This window comes from Hydra vulgaris, chromosome 04, assembly GCF_038396675.1.
Source record: "Hydra vulgaris chromosome 04, alternate assembly HydraT2T_AEP".
Classification (NCBI taxonomy): domain Eukaryota; kingdom Metazoa; phylum Cnidaria; class Hydrozoa; order Anthoathecata; family Hydridae; genus Hydra; species Hydra vulgaris.
The window spans coordinates 10,803,982-10,827,839 of NC_088923.1; the positions used below are offsets into that span (position 1 = coordinate 10,803,982).

A 23,858-nucleotide genomic window follows, 5' to 3' on the forward strand; every position below is an offset into this window, starting at 1 on the left:
TGCAAAGACAGATGCAGTAAAAGAATGAGACTTTGCTGAATGACAAGTCAAGCGAGAATGAGTTTTAGTTGATAGATAGTGATCAACCAAAACAGAAATAAAAGCCGAAATAAACCAAAATTTTGGGTACTCAAATCTGGTGGCAAAACCAAAACCGACATTTTGGCAAATATTTTACAGAAATCGATATCGAAATTTCGACTGCTCAAAATTTATTTCATTAGAAAAGTTTATTTAAAAATCCAATTTTATATTTGTTGTTTTTTTATACTTGTATTATGCAGGCTTGGTCGATTAGCGGGAGCGATCGCTCTCGAGTACTGACTATGGAATTAATATTTAGTTGCTAAAAATTGGCCAGATTTTTGAGTCATTTTGAGTACATTTAAGTTTATGTATGTCCGTAAAACAAAAAATTGTTGTTTTACAGACATACATTGAAACATACATAAACTTGAATGTTCTCAAAACATCTTGGTGGGGAAGAATAAAAAGAATTTTCGCGAACACTAAAAACCTGCCAAATCTACAAATAAACTAATTCTATTTGTTCAAAAAATACGCTGACTAGGCGAAATAAAGTTCTAAAGTATTCTGTTGAAATGTTTTAAAAATTGTATTATTCGAGATTTGTTAAGTTTTGAGATATCTAGCATAAATTGTTTTAAAAATATTTTATCAAACGAACTATTACTTTAATACTATGGCTCATTCTTGGAGCCACATCTGCAAAGCCGTAAATCGTTTAAACTATTATTAGTTGTTTACAAAAATAAATGTTTTAAATATATATTTTTTAAATTGTCAAATTTTTGAAAGTTTATTATATATTATAGATTTTATTAGTATATTCTTATTTTTTATTTAAAAAGTATTTTTTATGTAAATGTAATATTGTTTATCTGTTTTTTATTCTAATGTAATCTCTTAAAGCAATTTTTACGATTTATTTTGTAAACAAAAAGGCTTTCAATAATAATTGAGTTTTCAATGAAATTGAAAACTCAATTATTATTAAAAAACTAATTATGAAATAAACATACAAGAAGTTTCTGGTTACTAAACACAAACATGCATACAAAGTAACTTGCGGATGAACAAGCACCATATTACAACATATTCTTTTATAACTCTAATTATTTTTGCTTCAGTATATGTTCATTCTTACAAACTCATTATACTTAAAGTTACTTTTTTCTGTTTTAAATACTTATTAAAATTAAAAAGCCGACTCACTAAACATCATCAGCGTTATTGTGAAGCAGTTCTGCTTTCTCTTCATAAAGTATTTTTCACCTTTTTAGTTGATTTCTATCTAGTTAATTTAATTTCTACAGTAACTCAATGATTTAATTATTTCATTTGAAGACCACAGGGAAAAAAGGGCACATGTCAAGGGGATATAAATCAAATAATTTTACAATTATTTGAGTTATGTCCCCTACTATATAAACATAAGCTTGAAGGTTAGCAAAAAAGTAAAATCTAACCCAAAAAGGCCTACATTAGCATTACATAGGTCTATACAATGCTATATAGACCTATGCAATGCTAATGTTAGAGGGGGCTAGCCCTCTTTAACCTCCAACCCTCCTATATTCAGCGCTGGAAATAAGACACGAGTATATAAATAAAAATTTTTATTATACTCTTTGATAAATAAAAGAACATTTATTTCCTTATTAAGCAATCTTAAGATGTTACTTTATATAAAAAATATGTTAAAGTTAGTTACACATGTATCCCAAATTAAGATTTAATATAGAAGTCAGCGTTATAAGTTATAAGTTAATAGCGAAATTTAACAACTGACAGATTTTCTCTGCAAAACAAGCAAAACATATTTTGTGAAAATTCTCAATATTTTTGTAAAAGTTCTCAAAATATTTTGAAAAAATTCTAAAAAATAACTGTTTTTTCTAAATTAGATAAATATTGGTTTTCGGTATTTTTTTTCAACTATGTTTTTTAGTGAATTTATAAAAAGTACAGAAACCGAAAATTCAGTATTGGTTCAAATTGAAATTTTGTCCAAAACCAATATCGAAAGAGAATTTTGGTTGATCACTATTGATGGAACTAGAGATGAAAGCTCCTTTGAGCAGCAGTCATGATAGTATTTGTAGAAAAAAGAAAAAGATGCAACTTTATGATGATGGGAAAGAGGCTTAAGCTTAGCAGATAGACCGGGTCTAACTTTGTTTACAATGCATTTTTGAACCTTGTCTAGAAGAGAAAGAGTATCATTAGAAGAACCAGCCTAAATATATGACAACAGTATTCCATAGAGGGATAAATAAGAGTTTTTTAGAAAATGGAATCAGGAGAGAGAAAATAGCAAGCACGATAAAGAGAAGCAACCTTAGCAGATGCTAATTTAGCAATTGATTGAACCTCTGGCGAGTAAACACAGCACCAGAGGTTCAGACAGAACACAAACATAAACAAACAGACAGAACACAAACATGCAGATAGCAACTTATGGCTGAGTCAACGCTGCACCAGAGGTTTAGACAGAACACAAACATACATATAAAGTAGATTACAGGTGAGCTAAAATAGTAACTAAGGCACCTCACACTTTATAACAGATAACCATGCAAAACATATGTATATATATATATATATATATATATATATATATATATATATATATATATATATATATATATATATATATATATCATGCCTTGTTACGAGATTTTGTTGCCTAACTAAAACCCTTAACGCATTTCAAAGTAGCTCAACTCAGCATATATTTTGTATTGTTAGAAGTTAAATTGCGTCACTAGCGTCTCTACAAGTACCACATTGTAATTAAAGTTATTTCCTTAACGTGTTAAAAATCATTCAGACAGTTTTTTTTTCTCACTGTAACAAAAGTTACAAATAAAATCAAAGTTCTTATTTGAAAAATCATTTTTATCATTTTTCTCAAATAGGAACAAAATTTTATTTTGAAAAATTTTTTTTTTCCATTTAACAAACATAATAATCATTTATATTCTTATAATTTTACAGTTGGTTTTTGGTTATTTTATTAACTGTTTATAAATTTTTTCTTATCTATTTTATGAACTCTTTTTAATAATGTTTTTAAACAATAAAGAGTTTTGTCAGTTTTCGATAAAATATTTGTGATCATAATTTATGTTCATAAGTTAAAAGAACATCTTTAAAACTTTACGTTATTAACAAAATATTTACATCAAAATAAATCGTGCATTTTTTAAATTATTATGACAAAAAATAATTTATATTTTTATAAAGAATTTATATATTTAATTCCTTAAGAATGTCTGCTAGCATACCATCTTTGCTGTCTACGTCATCAGTATTGCTGCATGTTTGTATATCTTGAATATTTGCTATTTTAACTTTGTTAGAATCACCAACATCAGATTTTCTTTGTTTTTTCATATACTTCAACAGTGATAGGTCAATAATATTATTTGTTGCCGAGAATTATGATGCAATCGGCAAGTATGTCGTGGTTCGTTGGTAGGCATTCATCTGCTAATATGTTTGTGACAATACTAAAAGTTCTCGACTTCTGAGTTTGATCCGGATATAGACATTAGACTGCTTCATTTTGGGGTCATGAAAAAATTTAAAGTACCATGGAGTCTTATCTGCTGCGCAGACCCCTATTTTATTATTAGAATTTTTTTGTTTGTTTGAATTTTAATTATTTTCAGGGGTTGCTCAAGTGCCCCAATTGCCTGAATTTATACTCTTTTAAGCCTATTTTTGGCATATTTGAGCAAGTTCTAAAACTCAAAATAATTAAATTTTTTTTCTTTCCAGAGTTTCTTCTAAGTTAGAAGAAACAAATAGAAATGCATGACATTTTTATTTATCTGAAATATTTCATGCAAATCTATCTATAAAATTGCAAATTCATGCATTTTTTTCCAATTTTTACGCAACCTAATAACTTTTTTGATACGTTAAGTCATTTTGAAAAAACACCAGATATGTTGCATAAAACGCCTAGCAATTTCATTTTAAAAATTTCTTAATAATAATGTTATTTTTTACAAATATTATGTTATATTTTTATATTGTTTTTTTGTTTTTCTTGGAGGTTTTGCTTTTTCCTACATAATTCTTTTTGTAATTGTGCAAGAATAAAAGCGAATCTTGTCTTTTTTCTTCCTTTCTGGCAATATCAATGTTGTCATTTATAAGTTTAACAGTTCTTTCAGAGCAATCATTACCAACTGCAAAATTAAAAACAGCATCTTTAAATTTTATGTAGAAATCGTTACAAGTCCAATATTCTGGCGGGGTTTTCATCCATTGACAGTCACTTGTACTCTGCCCTATCATAAGGTATAAAAGCCACAAGTTTTCTGTGACCAATTCAACTAAGCTTGACGGCTTCGGTCCACTGAAGTCTAAAGAATTGAGGACCTCTATGTTAGTTTTTACTCGGGCTAACAAATATTTATCTAAGCTACGAAATTCAAAGCTGTATAGTTTTTGAGCAATTTCACCTCTTTCTTCATGGTTTTCGTCAACTGGGGCTAGAACAATAAGGTAAGGATCCAGAAACCATGTGTGCCATTTGATTGATTCAATAACTGATTCTGCCCCAATCAGATTGTACTCCTTAAACCTATTCATTTGCCAAAGAGCTCTCATATCCTGGATAAACAAAAAATTGTTAAGTAACTAGCTTTCCTTAAAAAAAATTATATTTTAGAAACCTTTAATCAAAATTTTTTATTCATAATAGAATCCTTATACATCAGCTTTAAGAAACCAGGTAGTATAGAAAACAGCCAAAAAAGTTGCCTCTTCAGTAATTTCATTTTTCAGTCAATTTGTCAGACTAGGTATTGCATCCATCATAAGCTGGAGCTTCAGGTAGTAGATACCTATAAAATTATACATTTTTATTTTTTTTGATAAGCTAAATATTTGATCATGTATAACAAATTCATTTTTTTTTTGCTATGAAGCTATAATTTTTTAACTTTAGACTTTTTTCTATCATAAACCTACAACTCTCTACCTTTTGCCATAAAACAGGCATGATGGATTGCTCCGGGTGTACGAAACTTGTACTTTAAGCTCTGTCAGCTCAATGTAGTCCTTCCTTGTAGCCCCATCCTAAAAATTAAATTAAATCAGAAGTATATTGGTATAATGCAATAAACATAGGTATGTATATTTTTGTTTTATAAAGAATAATAAAATTAAACAAGAAAAACCTAGGATATATTACTACTTCATAGTACATATTGTATACATAACTGCGTATTAAAATATCTAATCATCGGGCTACCTTTTTCAGAGACCCATGGGTGATAATATTGCTGCAGAACGTTATACTTTCATGCTTTTGATGACCAAGCCATGTTTCATCTAGAATAGTCAATCTTTTCAACACCTTTTTATTTAAAATGTCAAAAAAAAAATCAAAGAGCTCAAAATTGAAAAAATACTAGGGTACAATAATATTTTACAAAAATTTTAACCAATTTTGTAAAACCCTACCTGGTTCTCTACATCAAGATCATTCCATGCTGATTTTAATATTTTAAACAGCATATTATCTGGTCCAGAAGTAACACTACTTGGATAATTTTTCTAGAAATGTATTATGTGTAGCTTGTTTACATGATGTCGGCATGCAATAGATAAAACTGGTTGCTGAAAAACTTCATTTACCAGTAAAGATACAGCTCCATTTTTGTTTCCAGTGTTGATTCTGGTTGTATCAAATGTAACAGCTTGTATACTGTTTGTAAGGTCAAAGCAATTCAAGATATCTCTGGCATACTTTTCCATCAAAATGGAGTTGAACTAAAATGTTCTTATTATTATTTCTGAAATTTCTCAAACGGTCCTTGATTCTCTTTGATTCATCATAAATGACTTTATCTGCTACTCTTAATGCTGTCGAACATTTAAATTCATCTATATTTCCACCTGATTTAGCAATTATACTATTAACCATGGCAGTATGCTGCCTATGATTTATTCCTTCCCCAACAGCAGTATCAGAAGTTCTCTTGAGAATATCTTTTGGAAGTAGAACAGTATCTGCTTTTTTGACTTTCTTCTTTAACTCTGGATCTGGATATAGGAAATCATCATTATCTTCATTTTTATCAGATCCATTTGAGCTGAATTCACTCTCTGACATGGTTTCATTCAAACTTGATCTCATTTCAAACTTGGATAAACTTCTGTTAACAGAGGAAATGTACCTTGTGTCTAATCTACCTATTCTTGTTTTTCTATCTCCTAATTGGTCTAATAAAAAAGCAATATCTTTAGTCTTGTCTCGACAACTTCTTTTCTTATCAGCTTTAATGATTGCAACCAGAGTATTGAGCTCAGGTGTAATCCAAAAGATCCTTTTCATCAATCTAAAATTCTTCGATCTTTATAAATTCTGTTACATCTTTAAAAGTGTCTTCTATTGCCAATTCGATTCTGTGGTTGATACAATGTATTTTCAATAACCATTTGCAAGATTTTTCTAGCTGTGTTAGGGTACCATTCTTTACACCAAAACTAACGTTTGCACTGTCAGCTGTGGCAAAAACTAGTTTTTTATTATAATTTTCAGTAGAAATTAAAAAAAATGAATTATCAGCCTCAAAGACACTGTTAATACCAGCAGTTACTGAGTTTGATTCACTTCCACCAAATTGTGACATTTCCAACAACTAGGTAACCATATATATTGGGATTTCGTTGCGCTCCGTACAGACTAAAACAAGTTATTTTCCTTTCCAGTTTTTCGTGCTTGACTTCCTTCGCTAAGTATTGAGAAGTTGCAATTTTCGAGAATTTTAAAGGATTTCTGTCGGACAGTATTGGCACAATGCTTGATAAGCTCTCTGCCAGTGAATCCTGTTTCTTTACGCTTTATGAAGTTTGATCCTGTGATGCGTGCACAATCGACCTGAAGATATAAAATATCATTATAAAAAGTTAATACTTTCACGTAATAAATTAAGAATTACGATTAAAGCTTAAACTTATTTGAACTTGGTTTGCATATTTAAAAAATTAACATTTATTTGCTAGAAAAAAAAATTTAACAAGAAACTAAAACTTATGAGAACTGAAAAATGCACGTGAGCCTTAGTTGGATGGCAAGCTGTTTCATAAGCTATTTTTACCAAATTTTTGTAAGAATTATTTGTAGATTTTTCTTTCTCTGTCAATATTGTTACACACAAACTCATGTTGAGTTTGTTGGTTTTCACCTTATAGAAATAGTAGATACAATTTCTTAAAAGGGCATAAATGAGTCGTAAAAAAAAAATTATCATAATTGTTTTATATATATGAAAATAGGGAGAAATTCCATTGAAAGTAGACAGTTTGATGACCTTATTTTATAGAGTTCAATTGGCGTAGGAAATAATTATTTCGTATTTAAAATTGAAAATGATTTTTATTTATAAAGGTGAACTAATTTAAATTTTTAACATCTTTGTTTAAAATTAGAGTTTAAAATATAAAATGATTATAAATTCTGACTATTAACCTGCTGCTTTTAGTCGTTTGCTTTTGCTTCTTTATTTTCATTTAGGTCTTCATTCAAAAATCGGATTGTATTTCTGTGGACAGCACTTTGTAAATGTAGAGAAACGCCATCTTTTTTAATGTAGCTTGTCCCACTTATGTGTCATAATGCGGCTGTTCTTATTTCTCCTATTGGCCAGGATATTCTCTTGATGAAGAGCACATACATTACAAAAGATTTTTACAACAAATATAATTCCATTCTCTACAGCAGTTTCTGTACAAAAAACTTAAGAAAAATTCCATTTTTCAAAAATTTTCAAAGTGACTCAAAGTGTTTTTATTCAAAATGTTATCCATTTGATTATGTATTTTAAAAAGTATAGAATGGTTGAATGATTTGTTGAAATCCTTAGTAAATATGAAACCCCTTATAAAGAAAATTAATATGTCGTAAGGAAATGAAAATAAGTAACATTAGCTAGATATTTATTTTGCTTTATTATAAACACGTTTCTGTTATCTTTTTTTAAAAAGAAATTCTAGCCAAGAAACAAATTTAATGTGCATTAAATGATAGGCAACCTTACTAAGTGTAATAATTATTGTACTTTAAAATATAATTAAATAGCCACATATTTCTTTAATTTTTTCCTGAATGGGGAAATAATTTTTTTTTCTCCTGATAGTTATTAACTAAGTGACATTTTAGTTGTTAGCAATGTAACAGCTCTCATTATCAAAAAAACATCCCTAATATCATCGTAATTACAGAGAAAACATTTTTATAAATAGGAAAAAATTAATTATGCTAAATGGAAGCATTTTTTTCTTAAGTATTTGTTTTAAATATGATTTTGTAAACCTTTCTAAAAATATCATTGATAATAGATAATTTTAGTTGAAATACTCGAGTAACAGAATCTGGACTATCATTTGCAACCTAACCTGCAGTGCTGCGGTTTAGTGCACCGCAACAGTGCAGTGCGACCTAAGTCAATGGAGGGTGGGGGGTGGGGTTCAGCGGAGGTCACATACCTCCTTCCCTGCCCAACCACCACTTTTTCTTTAGAGGCCCTTTTTTATATAAGGGAGTGTGTCAAGGCCCTCCCTTCCCTATTAAAAAAAAATTTTTGTTAAGTGATTTTCTACTACTAATATAATTGCTCTGTTCTTTTAAGAACATTGAGCACTCTATTGTGTAGAATACTTTTTATAGTTGTTTAAATATATATATATATATATAGATATATATATATATATATATATATATGCTGTGTAATGCTTCTTAACAAGGCCTGATATATATATATATATATATATATATATATATATATATATATATATATATATATATGTATATATATATATATATATATATATATATATATATATATATATATATATATATATATATATATGTATGTATATATATGTATATATTTATATGTATATATATATATAAATGTATATATATATATGTATATATATATATATATATATATATATATATATATATATATATATATATATATATGTATGTGTGTATATATTACTATAGACATGACCGATTTTAAACTTAGTTGTTTACTGTTAAGAATTACTGCAAAATTGTTGTTATTCTCATATTGATGAATGACAACACTTTTTGCTTGAACACCATACTTTTCTAATTATCCTTTAATGATGACCATTCATGAAAACCATATATACAATCAATGGCATTGTTAACACTTGCTAAGGTTGCCAATTTTTATTGTTCTGGTCACTTTTCATCTCCTGATTTTATTTTTATAAACCTCTTTTTTTTTCTTGCATGGAATGGGATTTTCATATTTAGGCTAGTTCTTCTAATGTTCTCTCTCTCTTTTAGACAAGGTTTAAAATCACATTGTAATTTTCGTTGGATCTGCTCTAGCCTTAGCTTGAGCCTCTGTTCGATTGTTGCATGATTACTTTGAAATTTGATAACAAAGTATTAATTTGCTACAATATTGATAATTTTATTAGATTACATAAAATATCTTGTACTTACAAATCAGCCGCACTAAATTCATATTTTTGCGCTAACATCGTATGATATATATCAGTGGCGTATCAAAGTTGACTTTGACACTAGTATACCAGTTTGGGCACCCAAATTAATTGACCTTAACTCCAACATGTCGTGCTTAAAAAATCTATTTTTTGAGTTTGGAACCTACAGCATAAAGAAGAACCTACAGCATAAAAATTGAATTTAGTTGATAAAACAATAAGTTCCTTTTTTTCTTTTTTTCTAAACTTCTTTTTTTTCCTGAAATTCTACCATGGTTGTTGTTCAAGTGAACTCCATTATTACTTGTTCCATCAATAAAAACTTGCATGGCTCACTATTCTACTAAGTTGCACCCGTTTTTGTAACATGTCTTTTATCAAGTGCTTTCTTGTTCTTTAACATTTTTTGTTTTCTGTTAATCCAACTTAATTAGTGGTTGATTGCAGCCTTGTTGTGAGTAAATTTAGTTTAGAATACTGCACAGCTGTATCTTTTTCTATGTTTTTTAATAGTGTCATTTTACAACTTACTAGCTAATGTACCAGACAGTCAGCACTATATTGCAAGACAGTGAAGTAAACTGCGATATAACTAGAAAAGTTTACTTTAAAATTTATTGCACTAAATATTACTTTTTACATATTATAATAAAAGAAAATATTAATATATATCTAGATCATTAATTACACTAAATATTACTTTTTACAAAATTTAATAAAAGAAAGAAAATATTAACATAAATTTAAAACATTAATTGCACTAAATTTTACTTTTTTATGGTAAAATTAGTATTGTTGTAACTGGTACTGGTTGATTTATTCGCACAAATCATTTTAGTGTTCAGAAATGAACAATTAAATGAAATTATAGAAATAGAGATGAGTGAGTAAAAATTAAGAAGCTAAAATGTATACAGAACCTTGATAAATATTGGTATCTTGATACAATAATACTAGGTACCAATTTTATCATAAAAATAAATAGTTCAGAACCTTTTTTTTCCTTAAAAGTAGATTTTTTTTTAAGTTTTTTTAAAACTTTGTATAAAAACAATATTTATACTATAGAACTTTAGGTTCAAGGTGCTGCCAACATATCAGTAAAGGTTCCAATTTATTTTCAAACCAACTTTGAGCTTAACAATGGGTCCAAGATGTTATTTAGCATTTCAATAATATATATCGTCAATAGTTAATAATTTTATATAATAAAATAAAACTTTTTTTCTAGCTGATTCATCAAAAATTGGTTCGGTTGTATTTCAAACCAATCTTTTTATAGATCCACTATTAAATGATGATGTCAGTGTTCCAATGAAACAACCTGTAATAAAAAGACCTGCTAAACCTGCTGTATCTACTATGGTATATAATTTATTATATATATATATATATATATATATATATATATATATATATATATATATATATACATATATATATATATATATATATATATATATATATATATATATATATATATATATATACATATATATATATATATATATATAAAAGTTATTTTAAAAAATGCCAGTTTTTCTGTATGTTGATTTTGTTGGATCAATTTTTTTTTCGATTAAAATTTTTAAAAAGCTTCAATTGATTAATTTTATGTTCAACTAAAAAACTAATTTTAACTTTTCAGAGCAGTATTTTAATTGCTAAAAAATTTCAAATAGGTTGTAATATTTTAAATTGCAATTCGAATACAAATGGGTATGTGAAAAACAGTGAAAAATAGGTGACATTAAAACTAATGATTTTATTGACAATTGACTCCCTTTTTCCATGTGCAGTATCATATAAATGTCAATCTTTGCCTACACTTAGTCTTTTTTCTAAAAACACAAGTTTTTTTAAATTAAGCATAAATTACAATAAGAAAATAAACAACCTATTCAGATAGAGTTTATTTAGTATCAAATAAACATTTATTTAATTTTATTTCAAGAGCCAAGATCTTCTAAACTTTTGTATATTCTTCTTTTGAAGGTTGTCTTAGTATTGTGAAGCAGATAGTCAGATAAAACACAATAACGTTCGCCTTTCAGTGATTATTCATTTAGATTGGTTTTTAATTTAAGATCTCACATATAACACAAATATATGAAATCAGAAATGATTCAGGTTTTTTTTAAGCTGCTTTGAAATGTATTTCTGAGATCTGCTGACATATCAATTTTTCATATAAGTTGTTTGTTAACTCTTCTAGAAAGTTCTTCATCAGTGCTTCTAGAAACTTATTAGGACTTTTAAATGTTGTTTTTAAGGTGCGTCTACCAGTTTTTTCAACCATTGCTTATAACTTATTTTTATTAGTGTATCCACTGCTAGGTATTAGATTATTTAAAATTTTTCTCCTGGATACTTCTCACACTCATGATACATGCTTCATTTTCTAATGAATATATGGCTAATGCCATCAGATCATTTGACTTTTATTAACTTTTTAATGCTTTAAGCATAAACTTTGGATTTTGTTGCAAACACAGGTAATATGTGCCAGATTTTCTATCTGTTGTATAATGTTGTGACCTTTATGCAAATGGTTTCCACCTTAATTATATCATTAAAATTTGATTCTTTCCGTTTCTGGTAAAGTTCAGAAAGAATGCATAATATGCTTCTGAATGAAAACATTAGCTCTTTTTATGCTAATATAACCCTTTGCAATATATGCAATATATAATGTTATCCTATAACCTGCTATTACTATCATCCTCATAAAAGCTGACAATTTGCTTTACAACTTCATGAGTTAATAATAATTATATTAGAGTCATAATAATTAAATTCATTTACTATTGTTTGAATGGTCTAACTTATAAATGAAAAAAAAAGACTGCAAATGCAGTAGTGGTATAGTGGTAGAGGCTCTCTTCATAAGCAAGAGATTGCAAGTTTGATCCCCACCATATCCCTGATAGTATTGCGCTCAACTTTCTCAGCACAGTAGCCTTGATTGTCAAGGTTTGTGTTACAGAGTTTTAGAGTTGAGAGAGGGTTTTAAAATAAACCTCTCTCCTTATAATTAATTGTTTCATTTAGCGTTTCCAAAATTGCAGACTGACTGTAGTATGTATACAATAAATCTTCTAACACAGATATTCAAAATTCTAGACTGACTGCAGTATGTATATAATAAATCTTTTAACACACATATTAAAAAAAAATGAACATTATGCGAAATATAAATAAAAGATTTTAAAACAAGCGCAGTCACCACCAAACAGGAGTGACTGCAGAAACTAGGAGATGCCATATAAACTCAGTTGTCACCAAGCAGGAGTTTTAAAGATTGCTTTGGTTGGTGTTGTTACAAGTGTGTGTTATTACATTAGTAGACTATGTTTGTGAAAAAGCAGCACAAAAAAGTGCTGGAAAATTATTCATCAAAAGTAATTCATAGCAGGTCTGGAAAAATAATTTAGATCCAGATCCTACTGAATCCAATTTTTTACTTAACAATATTTTTTTTATTAAACACCAGAAATATTTACAAACATTAATATCACTGGTAAATGTGTAAAAGGAATTTATTATTTATGTAAAAAATATTGAACTTGCAAAATTATTTCATGTAAATAAAATTAGAATAATGTAGTTATGGACAAAAATATTGTTTTAGTTGAAACTTTTATATTTTATTTAGGAGGTGCAGACTTCTCAAATGAATCTTTCTTTACAAAAGCTTATTGACAAATTATCTCAGACAAAACGTATCACTTCTTCTGAAAAATTTGAATTTCTTGATGCAATTGATAAAAGTATAAGGAAAGGTAAAATAATTATATGTTTGTATTCGTGTTATTTGAATTTGATTGTAAATTAAATTCGTGTTATTTGAAATTATATTTGATAAAGTAATTTTAATAATTTAATTTGTTAATAAAATAGTTTAATTTGAAATTACAAATTTGAATTCATATTTGTAATCAAAATGAATTTATCACTCTATCACTGGGCAATTCCTGTTTTCAATATATATTTGTATGTAATAATATGAATTTAACCACTTCATCACTGGACGATCCTTAATTTTTCCATCCTCATTTTTATGACAATGTAAGTACTATGGAGTATATGAAGATGAATTTTTTATGAAATGTTTAAATTTTAATCATACTTTTTATAATAGGTCTTCAAGATATTCTCAAACGTACCAAGTCATTTAAGGGCTGTTGTAAAGATATGTGTCCTGAGAAGGTTATAGATTTTTATTTAATAAATTACTGCGACTCATACATACCAACTCATCAACTAAACTACTAGTTGTGACTCATACCAACTCATCAACTAAATTACTAGTTTAAATGAGGTAAAAATGAGGCGTATTTTTAAATATGAAATAAATTTTAAATATAAAATGCTTTAAAAACATTGCATTTCTTTGCCTATTGTTTTTTAATCATATTAAAATAAAACAGAAAAATCTGCTTTAATATTTTTTTTTTGATGGTTGCATACACTAGTATACATAAAAGAACTAATATTTATTCTTGGTAATGATATCAATAATTTGTTGATACAACCTAACCTGCCTACCTGTCACGCCCTAACCTGTCATGTGTCAGAATATTCACTCTCTTTCTATTATATATATATATATATATATATATATATATATATATATATATATATATATATATATATATATATATATATATATATATATATATATATATATATATATATATATATATATATATATATAATACATATATATATATATATATATATATATATATATAATATATACATATATATATATATATATATATATATATATATATATATATATATATATATATATATATATATATATATATATGTATATATATATATATATATATATATGTATATATATATATATATATGTATATGCGTGTGTGTATATATAACTTTTATTTATTTTTTTCAATTAAGCTGTCGCTTCAAAGTCTTTTCTATAAAGTTTTAGTTTTGAAAAGTTTTGAAAATTTCAGAAATATCATATATTAAGTTTTATCTTTTGAAATTAAATCTATTTGAAAGTTTTATCTTTTAAAATTGAACTCTATTTGAAAAAAAAAAGATCAAATATTCTGTTTTATCTTTTGATCAAATAATTTGAATGAAAAATTTGAATAGGGTTTATAATGACTTTACTCACAATATTCTGAGTTGGTATATTTCATAGAAAAATGATAAAAATATAACATACACCTACATTATCTCACTGAGCATGTTCAATTAATTCAATTTAAATGTAAATAGAAATTTATTTGTAGGAGCGTTATCTTAGAGAAGTAAGGCGGCAAGGAAGTCAATTTGAGTTAAGTGAATCAGTAAGTTTTTTTTATTTTTGTTGTTAATTTTTTATTATAACAATGTTTATGTTGTAATCTTTATTATCATTGTTCTTTATTGCATATTTTTGACTATGTATGTATGACCTTGTATCATTATTTGACTATGTCAAATAATGATATATGGTCATACATACAGGCTTATTTATAATGACCTCTTAAAAAAAGAAGAAAAGCTTTCATGCCTACCTGATTCTGTGAGATAATGTATAAGGCACAATTTTTAGTGGAAAAACAAATGACATCTGCCTCAGGACCATAAAGAAAATCAAGAAAGAAATGACAGTCAGGCTTGAGATAACAGTAAAAGTACTGTGATGAGTGTGAATCTGATGATACTACGATGATAGATAGATATCATGATAGTGTGAATCTGACGTAAAACAAGTATGAGACAACTACTTTAGTCATAGGTCTGATCCACCTATAGAAGGGCAAGGAGAAACCAGGCATTTAAGGTATTTATTGAAAATACTTTATAGCTAAAAAAAGCTTTAGAGCTAGAAGGGTTAGTGATAATCCTGACTTTCGGCTTGATAAGTTTTAAATTGACTACAACTTGGTTGACAAATGAACATTAAAGGCTCATTTGGTTTATTAGAAATAACATTTAAACACAATGGAAAGAAAAGGAATGAAAAAAAAAAAAACACTACAACAAGCAGTTAAGTGAAGAAGTGGTGAAAAAAAGCACATGAGAATTTTGTCAGAGAATTTAAAATTGGTTTCATAAAAATAGTGAATTCATTTTTAAATGTATGCCCTGGTCATGTATAGGTTTATTGGAATCTATTATTTATCTAATATTTAAATTATTGTCACTAATCAATTTAAATGTCTCATAAGCATGGAGTTATCAATATGGCAACGAACAGAAGCAATATTTATCAATATGGCCATAAACAGAAACAATGTTTCTCAAAAATATTTTTACAAGGTTTTGCGTTTATTGTATGGATTTTTACAAAGAAAACATTTAGTATCCTTTTGGTTATTGGTTGTTTGTATGGACTTTCACAAGTTTAAAAAATGTTGCCATTTTAATATTTTATATCATAAACAATATCATAAATAGTGATAACTAAAAAATGGAATAGTTCTAACCCTCTCATATCAAACCACAAAAGTCAAAAAAAGAAAAGTACGCCTATGTGAAGCTATATTCTTTTAGTTTACAAATTTATCATTTGTTTTGTTTTGCATCAGCTAATTCAATTATGTTTAAAATGCCGTCAATACAAGATGTACAAGTGTAAAGTTCTGCAAGTAAAGTTCTTACAAAAACATTGTAAAGTTCTATCAAATTCACATAAATTTTGGAAAAAAAACTGTAGATCATTTAAAAACCAAAAATGTTCTAACTATTTACTGTATTTTGGCATCCTTAACAACCAATCGTAAAAGTGGTAGTTGAAAACCAGGTAAAATAATGAATAAGAAGGTACTTTGTTTGCTTCATGGTGCTTTCAACAACAAGGATTCAATAAGTCAATGAGATGCTGCAGAAAAGTTCAAGTGTAGGCAGCCTTATATCTGCAAAATGTTGAAAAAACAAGCAATAGTTTGCCAAAAAAAAACAAGAGCACCGAAATACACTGAGCAACAAATATCAGCTGTGAAATCTCAATGTTTTGGATGACAAAAGTTCCTTTTCCCTCTTCAAAATGCAAATTCCAGGAAATGTTGATATTATGCAGATAAAAGTTCTGCAACACCTCCAAAAGTAAAATACAATTTTTTTTATTTATGTTTAATATAAACACAAGTTTGAGCAGAAAGTGATGCTGTACATTGCTATATCTGAGAGGGGAATTTACCAAGCCATGGTCCAAGCCAAGTGGTTTGGTTATTAATCAAGAAGTATAACAATATCAATGTTTGAAGAAAATTAATCAAAAAACAATCAAGAATTGCAAACAATTGATTACCCATATCAAAAAATGTAGTTTGTCACATCAATATAAATACTGTACAATGCTGATCTAACATCATGACAAAGCTACGTCAAACTGCTGATAACCAAATGTTCATTACTTTTTTCTTAAAGATAAATGATGTATCTTCAATTAATATAAACATGATTTTCATTAAATATGTGCTTTTATTATAGCCTGATATATTTTATGTGCCTGATATGAAAGTTCTCATTTTTTTAGTTATCACCCGTTAAAATAAAAAAATTCTTTTTTTTTTACAAAAACTATTAAATAATTTTAAAAACAAAACAAAACATTTAATATTTTTTGTAAAAATAAAAAAGTTGACTTTTTTTTAATATTGCTAAAAATATTAAAATGGCAATAACTCTATTAAAGGAACAATGTTTTCGAAACAATTAAAACTTTCAATAATAAAAAACCCATTTAAATTAGTGCTACTGGGTTACTTTTTCAGAATAAATAAAAACATTTATATAAGTTTATTTTAATTTAAAAAGTTATTTACTCATTTAAAACTTACATTATATTTTCTCACTAAACTCATTTAAAGTTTGCATTATATCTTCCATATCTTGATAAAATATGCATGACTAATGCTTGCTCACTCCAATATGCAAAATCTCTTGAAATTTTTTTTGTAGAGTTTAGGAAAGTTTACAGCTTGGTTATATGATTTATGATAAAATAGAATTTAGATGTGATTGAAATTTCGAGGGTTTCTTTAATAAAAAAATGTATAATCTTATTAGGAGGAATTGAGGGAATTCTCAAATCATTTCTGACTGATATATGTTTTAAAATGCAGCATTAAGCTTTCTAGCTTCAAATACAATTTTGAGGTTTTTAAGCAATTCTTCTAAAAGGCAACAGTTTTCTTTTATTAGTTTTCATTAAAATCTCCTCCGTGCATTAGATTTTCAAAATTAAAAATTTTTTTTTTGTTAAAGGTTCTACATAAGTGTAAAAAATATTTTTTTGGATTAGAATCCCACTTCTATGAAAAAGAAATGTAATCCTAATTCTAATCTAATAAAAAACTTTTACAAGTTTTATGTTTCAGTGGCAAGTGACCATAGCGAAGTTTCAAAACTAAGTTTTTTTCCTCATAATATTATTTTTTAAGCTCAACAATTACCAAGATTTAAGAACCTTTTTGAATAGGAAAATAGATGTTTTATTTGTGCTGTTCCACTATTTAATTTTTTTATACAAATCATTAGAAAATCACCACCTCCGTCAATACTAGGGTTGGTAATACTGGACCAAAAATCCAATACCGGTATTTTGGTATTTTTTTAATACCGGGATACCGGTATTATTATTTTTCCTATAATAAAACGAATGAATAAATAAATTAATTAGAAAATAGTTTGGCAAATAAAAAAACTGAATTTATTTATTTGAAGAATAAAAAAAAAAAAAAAAATTCTCTTAAATGTTATATATTAATCATAAGAAAAGGAAGAAAACATAAAATTTTAAGGTTCTACTTTTTCTACAGTTGGTTGTTGATATAAGTAAACATAGAAAAGAAAACATAAATTGTTGAGCGAATTATCTCCAATCCTTGACTAAATTCTGGTGCAGATTAAGCCAGCTGCTGAAAAAAGCTCTCTCCGATTCTACTCTGGTCAGTTTAATACTTAGCAAATAATTATATAATAAAGTTAAGTATTTGCCTCTTATGCCATATGTCTCAAAAAACAATATTTCTTTTTTTATCAAGCCTGTGAGATCTTTTTTGTTTCGGTTGATTCCACTCTCAGGTAATTTGGTGCTAGTTTTTTTCGATACTGCCCTCTCCAACTTTTCTTTTAGAAGTCAGAGATACTTAATTTCTTTGATCATCTTCATCATCATCGACATCGGATATTATATTTGTATCTGAATTTGAAACGTTGGCTGAAATAGATGTTGTTACTACAGGTGCAGGTTTATAATGCAAGTTGGCCACACCCAGGCGTTGTATCTGTAGAACAATAACTTTTGCACTTGCAGCATTGGTAATGATTGGAAATAATTCATAATCTTTATCAGCTTCATCATTGTTTGGGTTTTCATTTGGGTTTTCATCGTGTTAATATTGCAAAACACTTGAAATCTCTGTTCGTCTTTCAAGAATACTTACTTTTAAAGCGTAACTTAATGAACATGGATGGTCAGTTATTGATTTCATCATAAATTAAATAGCAGCATTTGCAGATAACAAAGTTGCATCCTGTCTGCAGATTGCTCCAACAGTAAGCTTAATGGGAAGTAAAACTGAAAAGATATCCTACAACATTTCAAACTCAGCATCTGAAAACAAAATAGGTGATTTTCAATCTATTAGACTCTTTTTGATGCAATTTTTTAATTCGATTAAATGTTCTATCATAGGCGCCAAATTATTCCATTTTGCTTAGTGATATACCAATAGCACTTTGAATTACCAATACCGATGAATTAACTAATTATTAAATTTTTGAAAATATAAAACCATACAACTTTAAATCATGTAATCTTTTTCATGGAATCAGTACTGGTAAACAAATACTTGGACTCAAATCAGAGCCAAACCATTATTTTAAAAGGTATTAGAAAAACTCAGTTAAAAAAGTATACATTTTTTAGTTTTTTTTTCTATGAAAATAAAACTTTCAAAAAATAAATAATTTCAAGGAACACTTTTTATTTCAATTTTAAAAAGAAAATGGTACTATCATAAGCAGTTTACTTAAAATTTTTAATTAATTTAATAGTAGTTTAGATATTTAAACAACAATCATATGTTGTTTAGATATCTAAACTATTTTTAGATAAGTGGTTTTTATAATTATTTTATTTTGTGATGTTCAAACCCCACCATGTTTCTGGTAGTACCGCGCTCAACTTATTTCTTGACGCAGCGGCCTTTATTGTCAAGGTTTATGTTTCGGAGTTATAAAGTTAAGAGAGGGTTGTAACCAAATCTAAAGTAGCCTCCTCGATTGCAGTGACCTTGGGCAGGTGAATTGAAATAAAACTAAAATAGCAAATAAAAATATAGAAAAATATAGTATACTTGAATACATATAGATAATAATACTTAAATAGAATAAATAAATAGAATAAATTAAAAAAAACAATACTTTTAAGTATAACAATAGAACAACACAAAGTAAAATTATTCTAAAAATAACACAAGTAATGGTAGTAAAAGTGTAAGCACATTCAGCTGTTAAATTAAAGCTTATAAACATCATCTTAAGAATAAACAATATTGGCTGTAAACAAAGTCAAAATAAAAACTTATCAATTTTTTTCTAATTGTGTTCTTGAGTCTAAAACCAGTGACAATTCTTTCCCAGACTCTTCTTTTACATATTTTTGTAGGATTTTGTCATTTTTTGAAGGCGAAGATCAAAATATTTTGACCACTTTACAAACTTTTTTATTTAATGATAACATTTGCTAATGTACCGGAAAAGAAGAATTATCATCATCATTTTCAGTGAAGATTATGATAAACCATTTTCTTTATCTTCATCAAATAATTTGTCGTCATCTGTGGAATTCTGCTCTTTTTCAAATCTGGGTGTAGGAACAGATGTAACCTTAGCATCTTCTTTAAGCCTCATTATGAGGTTTTTTGTAGAGTACGTTGATAACAGCCAGCTGAATTCCATACTCTAAACATAGCTGCTGATGTGCTTCAATTAACTTGCCAACTTCCCTCATAACTGCAGCACCATCAGTGGTAATACCCACAATATTCTTCATTGAAAGCTCAAAATCACCTAACCTATCATTCACAAGCTCAACACATTTTTTCTGCTGGAATTGTTTCAAATTCACAAATCAATCCTAGATTCTAAAACTCTTTGTCAGAGTGGACATCAATATTTATGTAACGTCTATTTCTTACTGATGTCCATTCATTGAAAGTTAGAGAAAATCTTTCCATTTTTGGCAATTCTGCTTAATAATTCTTTAATTACTTAGTCTTGTATATTTCTACTGTAATTCAAGACCACTTTGTAAATTGTTTTGTGATTCTTTAGTATGTTAGAAAAGCCTCTTGCTCTTAAGCCTTTTCTGATATCATATGACATGCAGATAATGTTGAATGATAAACCATCACATGCAGTCATCCTAGCTAAAATAGCTGGCAATGAGTCATCCTTTTTATCACTTTAAAAAAAGTTTTTTATAGTTACAAAAGGTTATGATTTCTGTACAAATTCTTAAGAATCTAAAACAGTGGTGCTACCTGCGTCTCTTTTTTATAAATTAATTTCATGAATTGTTTTTAAATGGGTACGAAGACCGCTCGTAGAACCTCAGTGTGTTTTTATTGTTCTCTTACACAATTCGGTTTAGCTCCACTGTCCTGCTTTTTCTTTTACAAAATGAAACCACGGTGAATTTTTATCATTTGCTTTAAAATGCTCCTTGAAACCTTGAATATTCATATCGGTTTAAAATACAAATTTCCTTAAAGTTCAAAATGCAATAATAAAATGTATAATTTATACTCTGATTAAAAAGAAAATATTTTACCGTTTGGATTTGAATATAATATTTTAATTTAACTAATACAACAATTAAAAGTAACCTATTTAATAATATATAATATAACCAATAAGTAAAAAAACCTATTTAATAATATATAATATAACCAACAAGTAAAAATAGCCTTAATTTTGTACCTTTAATACTTTTAACCTTTAATAATTTTGTACAATAACTTATATATTATTTTGTATCATATAACCACATTTAATTTTGCTCACTGAATTTTGTTTCCATTCATAAGATCAATTAAAATTTTAAACTTTTTAAACTTTCAAATGGTGAAATTATTTCAAATTCCGAAATAACAGTATTCGACTTTTTCAATACCGGTATCCAGGATCTCGGTATTCATAACCCAATACTTTTCCTAAATCTTTATGGAAGCTCAATTTTATTTTATGTTTAATCTAAAATTTATTTTGTTCAATCTATCTAAAATTTATGATTGCCAAAAGTGAGCATTAAAGGCTTGTTGAATTGCATTTTGAATAGTACAAGGGTTTAAATTTGTATTCTATGACCCAAATGAGTGCTATTAGTGCTGATGCAATTGAGCTATGAGGCAGTAAAAACATGAGCTATGAAGCAGTAAAATATCTTTTTCTGCTACTGATGGTTTTTTTAATGGAAAAAAAACAAACTGTTTTAGCTTATTCTTAGCTTGTTCTAATTGTATTAAAATGGACAACTTTAAAATCAAAAATTTCTGAAAAAATGTAAGATAAACATTTTATAGTATCTAACCTTTTTTACATCTTATAGTATCTAACACACCTTTCTCTGCATATTATTAGTAGGAGATAAAGATATGTAAATATTAGAATATATTCAAAAGTTAAATACTTGTTGAAATGTTTATAACATAGATTACTGGTTTTTCTGTATTTTTATGATTACATTTTTAAAACATTAGGTAAATTTTTTTACAGAGTAGCATGGATGCTGTTACAATTGATCCTTTAAAAGCTGTTAAGGAATACAGTCGCTCATCTGCAGATCAAGAAGAACCACTGCCACATGAACTACGTCCAGCACCTGTGTTGAAATTTACAATGGATTATTTAATTTGTAATATTATGGATGAAAAATATGTTGCTCGATATGATTGGTTTGACTTTGTTTGGAATAGACTAAGAGCCATTAGGAAGGTACCATAAGATAATACCCTAAGAGATACCCTAAGTTTATTTTTTTTTTTTATTTACAAACATTATCAAATAAAAAACAACAATTGTTTCTTTTTTTTTTTTTTTTCAAAAAAAAGAGAAAGAAACAATTGTTGTTTTTTATTTGATAATGTTTGTAAATAATAAAGTTTATTCACAGGATATCACTCAACAAAACTTAAAATGTTTGACAAGCATTGACTTAATTGAAAAATGTGCAAGGTAAAATACAAGTTAAAATGATCATTGTTGTTATTTTTTTTTTTATAATTATTGTTACATTGTTTTTATTTATTAAATTGTTATGATTATTGTGATTTATTATTTATTATTTTATGTTGCAATTACATTTTATTACACAATTATATTTTAAGAAAATGAGTTTTTTTTTTCTTTTATTAAATAAACCTTTACCAAAAATAAATTTTTTTGTAGACAGAGTTGAAAATCCAAGTTATTTAAAAACTTAAGATAAAAATCAAAATTAAAAAAGGAACAATCAAACAAAAAAATGTGTCTGAAATATAATTAACTAACATAATATATATATTTGGAATTTAGGTTTCATATATTTTGTTCTCATCACCTATGTGAAGAAGATCTCCAGATATTTGATCCCAAAATAAATTTAGAAAACTTAACAAAATGCCTTCAAACTTTAAAACATATGTATGAGGATTTATGGAATGAAAAGGTATGGTGTACTATTTTTTGTTTTATTATGTATATATTTTCAACTTTATTTTTATTTTTCCCCCCGCATGTTTTAGAACAGGTGAGGCTGCATTACCGTAGTTAAGGCAAAAGAAAAACACAACTCAGTCCTGAGTATTTTTGTTGTGATTCTTTATCTTATCCATGTCATTTAAATTTAAAGAAAATAGTACAATGGAATCTTGTTTAAACCACACAAGTCTAAACCACACAAGTGTGAAAAACATTAAAGTTACACTTAATATCTTTTTCCCACTTAAAAAAACTAAGTAGCCACACTTTTTATTATTTTTTTTTTGTATGCATTTATTTCAAGTATGTTATGTAAATCATGTTTTGAAGTTATACTAAAGTTATCATTTAAACGATGTTTGCATTAAATTTTTAAATTTATAAATAAAATTAAAAATGCTTTAGTGATAAAAAAAAAAGAATTACAAGACGAAAATTTTTAGTATCTTGCTGTATATTATATATTATAAAAATATATATTTTGCAAAGGATCTCTTTTTCAATGGTTTTTTAAATGATTTTTTGAAGAAATATATCATTGACTAATCACTACCTTGGCCAAAATGACCTTATTGTTAACATCAGAATTCCCCAGTGATGCCGCATTT

General features: G+C 27.0%; 1 protein-coding gene across 2 annotated transcripts in view; it reads left to right on the top strand.

Moving 5' to 3' along the window:
- Positions 1 to 23,858, top strand: part of LOC100208238 (uncharacterized) — an 82,204-nt gene that overhangs the window by 2,141 nt on the left and 56,205 nt on the right. The window contains exons 2-8 of one of the 2 annotated variants that reach the window (XM_065795426.1): positions 10,814 to 10,896; positions 13,187 to 13,313; positions 13,673 to 13,740; positions 14,805 to 14,861; positions 22,288 to 22,506; positions 22,685 to 22,746; positions 23,086 to 23,218. In XM_065795426.1, the coding sequence (XP_065651498.1) occupies positions 10,814 to 10,896; positions 13,187 to 13,313; positions 13,673 to 13,740; positions 14,805 to 14,861; positions 22,288 to 22,506; positions 22,685 to 22,746; positions 23,086 to 23,218 (749 nt within the window). Of the gene's footprint in view, positions 1 to 10,762; positions 10,897 to 13,186; positions 13,314 to 13,672; positions 13,741 to 14,804; positions 14,862 to 22,287; positions 22,507 to 22,684; positions 22,747 to 23,085; positions 23,219 to 23,858 lie in introns of both variants that reach the window. The other variant, XM_065795425.1, reaches the window with a different exon arrangement.